The sequence below is a fragment of the Channa argus genome, chromosome 15, assembly GCF_033026475.1.
Source record: "Channa argus isolate prfri chromosome 15, Channa argus male v1.0, whole genome shotgun sequence".
Taxonomy (NCBI): domain Eukaryota; kingdom Metazoa; phylum Chordata; class Actinopteri; order Anabantiformes; family Channidae; genus Channa; species Channa argus.
Genome location: NC_090211.1, coordinates 10,720,240 through 10,724,378, shown reverse-complemented (window position 1 = coordinate 10,724,378; position 4,139 = coordinate 10,720,240). Strand labels below are relative to the sequence as shown.

At 39.4% G+C, this 4,139-nt stretch overlaps 1 protein-coding gene across 1 annotated transcript; it reads right to left on the bottom strand.

The window, feature by feature from the left end:
- Window positions 1-15: 15 nt before the first annotated feature.
- Window positions 16-1,750, bottom strand: aanat2 (arylalkylamine N-acetyltransferase 2). Its single transcript, XM_067477579.1, has 3 exons — window positions 1,585-1,750; window positions 745-899; window positions 16-631 (listed from the first exon to the last, which is right to left on the bottom strand). The coding sequence occupies exons 1-3, from the start codon at window positions 1,748-1,750 to the stop codon at window positions 326-328; spliced, it is 627 nt and encodes a 208-aa protein (XP_067333680.1). The 3' UTR covers window positions 16-325.
- Between the last annotated feature and the right edge of the window lie 2,389 nt (window positions 1,751-4,139).

Sequence of the window (4,139 nt, the reverse complement as noted above, 5' to 3'; positions counted from 1 at the left end):
GATTCTGCTGGTTATAGAACAATGTAATTTGATATATGAAATTATCAAATGCAAAGCCACTAGTTTGGTTTATGTGTATGTGTCCATTCTTTGTCCTGCCTGTCCTTTGATAGTCCTCACTGCTTGTTTAGTGGGGTACTGTGAGGTGATGACGTAGGGGATCCAGTAAGACCTGGAAAACAATACTGAACCCGAAGCACTGGTGCACACTGGCCTACACCCCGATCTGTCCACCGGTCTGCCGTGTTATTATGCTTTTTGTTCTGAATTCAAGTTAGTGGTGAGTGAGTGGAAGAAGGGTATTAGGGAGTTAGTTCATGATGGACTACACACCACTGTTCCGCCGGGCATAGGCCTGCCCACAGAGCATGTACTCCATCTCTCGGAAGTGCATGTTTGACACAGTGATGGCTGATGGCCCTTTCTCCTTGAACCCAGCCTTGAGGTAGAAGGGCACCAGGAAGTCTTCGCAAATCAGCACAGCTCGTCGGAGGCCGGGCATACAGCGCAGGTACTGCAGATAGCGCCACAAGAGGACGGAGCCCTTTCCTTGCTGGCGACAGTGACGGTGTACTGACAGCACATGAATGTGCACAGTGGGAGTATCTGGGATATGCTGAGTCATGGCCTCCTAGAGGAGTAAGATTAATTAGAAGAATTATTGACCTTAAAAACGAGTAGAAAAGAGATGTTTGAGTTAGTTTGGCATATTGTTTTCTTTACAGATACATTTAAATACTGTACCTGTGAAAGCCTCTCCTTGTCCCAGCCGGAGCCAATGATGAAAGCTACCAGTTGCCCCTCCTCAAACCAACCCAGTGACAGCTCAGGGCACTGACCCAGGAAGTTAAGTACCTCATCCAGGGTGAGTGGGCACTCTCCAGACACGGATACAAATGCTGTGGGGATGAGAGTTTAAAAAGAGCCAGTTAATACATGTGTCATGTCCAGGCAGTGGTTGCTATGAAAGAATAATGGTTTCTATTTAAAACCAGAACTTAAAGTGTTTAACTTGTATTTGAAATTTTGGTACATGTATCAAATGTAATATAATATATCTAATAAGAGACGTGCAGAGTGCTTATGCAACTGCCCTTTTCCAAAATTACAGTAACTAAAAGTTTCCTTCTAAATATTCTTAGATTATATACATTAGTACAAATTCAGTTAAGTGAGACACAAGCAAGTAATGCATACTACATTTCTAAACACATCATGGTTTTCTTGTGGAATTTGTCCCAAACCTATTTCCTCAAAACTTCTTTTCCTTTCAGCTGTTCCCTTTCAGGGGTCGCCACAGCGAATCATGTGCCTCCATCTAACCCTATCCTCTGCATCCTCTTCTCTCACACCAACCAACTTCATGTCCTCTCTCACTACATCCATAAATCTCCTACCTTTTTCCTCAAGACACAACTATGTTCAATTGTTTTCTGTCTTCACGCATACAGCACAAAATTAGGCCCATTCCCTGAGAAACTCTCTCCAAGTCCCTGTCTAATAATGTACAAACAGGTTTGTCACTGCACGGTATGTGGAGCCTCATTTTTAAGAAAAGTTGTGAATGGCAGAAACAAGACTTACCTTCTCTCTCAATTTCAAACACACTGATCGCGTCCTGTAGCGTGAGGTTCCTGAACTCGCTGGCAGGAAGTGTGTGTCGCCTTTGTCGCAGAGGGCTGACCACTCTGACAGGCATCTTCAGAAAGAAGGGTTTGAGGAATGGTGAGCTTCTGGCCTGCTGTGTCATGGTGCCTCAATACTTCAAAACAGAGGCGTTATCTTCTTTTCTGGCCTTTTGCAATAATATTTTATACATTAAAAATATGATTTCAAAGATGAAGTCAAACAAAGTGCACGACTGCAAAGGAAACTTCCCCTTTCAGTTTCTTTCACAGCACTGACTATAATACAACTAACTTCAGCAAGCAAGATGCTGACCTTCGTGTCTCATCCCACCACCTCCTCTTTCCCTCTGATCTCTACTTTAAAGTGGTCACCACTAAGTAGGATATCTGTCTGTGCACGTGCCTCCAAAGTCTCTAAATCCCCTGCTCTCAGGTGACTGGAATTCTGTTCACGAGGTATATTCTGTGTGATCCACCTTTTTACAGCTAAGGCCAATCATGTCTTAACTGAGAAAACCATTTTCATTTTCAGTTGTTCATCGTGTTGTAAGTATCTTTTTGTAGTGATGAGATTTTATGTCACAATGTATCTCTGCACAACTTTAACAGAGATAAAGATGTGACCATGTGATGGTTACAATTACCACACATGTAAAAATAGTCACCATAAATTCAGGTGTGTGTTCTCCAGGGTGAGGGGACTAAGACGTTGTGTGACTGGATGTAAAGAGTGACACACGTTTTCAGAGATCCACTGCATGTGGGCTAATTTCACGGTACTAAGGGGGGCTGGGATTTGTGTGGATTGCTGTTGGGATGATTTCATGCCTCAAAGAGGTTTATCACAGACTAATTAAATGAGAGAGCACAGACTTTGAATAGTCCTAGGTAAACAAATTTACCCAGCCTTATACTGACAATGAAATATAGCAATTTATAGCCATGTATAAAATAATTTCTTACTTTTCTCTGTGCTTTATATTATAAATTGCCCCCTAAAAAGCCTGTGCAGAATTACACGAACCCAATACTGAAGTAAAAGTGCAAGTACATGCCTCAAATTACTCCACTACAAGTAGAAGTATTACATAAAATGTTTTATGACTGTTACCTGTTTGGTGAAAAACAGAAACAGCATCTGGAAATGTTTTTAACCAATTTATGTACTGACAGCTAGTTAATCCCAAACAATACACATCATTTATTAGTTTATTACATTTTGTGTTATTTTATGTTCTTTAAAACATAACTAGTTTTTGAAGCTTTCAAATACATGAAGTGGAATAAAAAGTACTCTGAATTGTAGTGGAGTAAATGTTACATAAATTATGTACTTTAGTGGGAATACCCCACTAAAGTACAATAATTAAGTATAGTACTTGAATTCATGGACTTAGAAACATTTGGTTAACTACACCAATCAGTCACAAAATTAATACTATCTGGTGGTTTTAATATAAAAATCTAGTAATGACTTTTATTTTTTTTTAAATGAACAAATAATTGCTCGTTTAACCACCTGTCAGCACATAAAGTGGGTAAAATCAGTCACTATTACCAACAGTGATCTTTGGCCCTTATTCTCTTTTAGTTACTGTACATTTTTGCTACAACTACTCAGTATTGCTTAAAATAACTTAAGTGGAATATTTTACTATTGAATTACTTTTGTATTACTATTACTACTACTATTACTATTGTATGTGTTAAAATTAAGATCATCTGCTGAGTACTTTTACTTGAGTAAAAGATTTGAACTAGTACTTGTGGATAATCTTCCAGACTAAGACTTGCACCTTACATGAGTAAGGATGAATTAAAGTATCTGTCTGTCTGCTGTCTGTCTGCAGATCTGTCTGTCTGCACGACATTTTGTGGTGCGTACAGCTGTGTAGCTGCAGAATGCTCAGCGTGGCCATGTTGACCCTTGTCCTACATGTTAATATTAAGACTGCTAGTAGTAATGCTGTGGCTGATCAATGTGTGTCATCTAAACAGATGGTCAGTCACATAACTACTTATAAGATTGGCAGATATTAGAGGTGAGCTCACACATGGTTGTTCAGAAATAAAATAATCTTTTCTGATCTGTAATTTTGTCAGTTTGTGTGGCCTTAGAGGAGTGGGGCAGTGTTTGTAATACATCTGCATGGCTTTGTACAGCCAACTCTAAAACAAGGTTGAAGCTTGAGAATACCACAGACATGTTTCAACATTAATTTTTTTATAGGAAGAGCGAGAATAGAGGAAGTTGGCAACAGAGGACAAGAATGCAACGTGAGAGAAGATTTAGTCTTCATACACTGACAGTGAAACCTCACCCACTGACCTCCAGCTGAAAGTGTCATAGACAACTAATCTCATTTACAGTATGTGAGTGTGTGTACACACATATACTTGCACACACATGTTCAAAGTGTATAATGTTTTCATAGACAAGCCCATTGCGACAGTATTACTAAATCCTCAATAAACTTTAAACTGGCATACATCTGTTGTTAAAGATAAGCA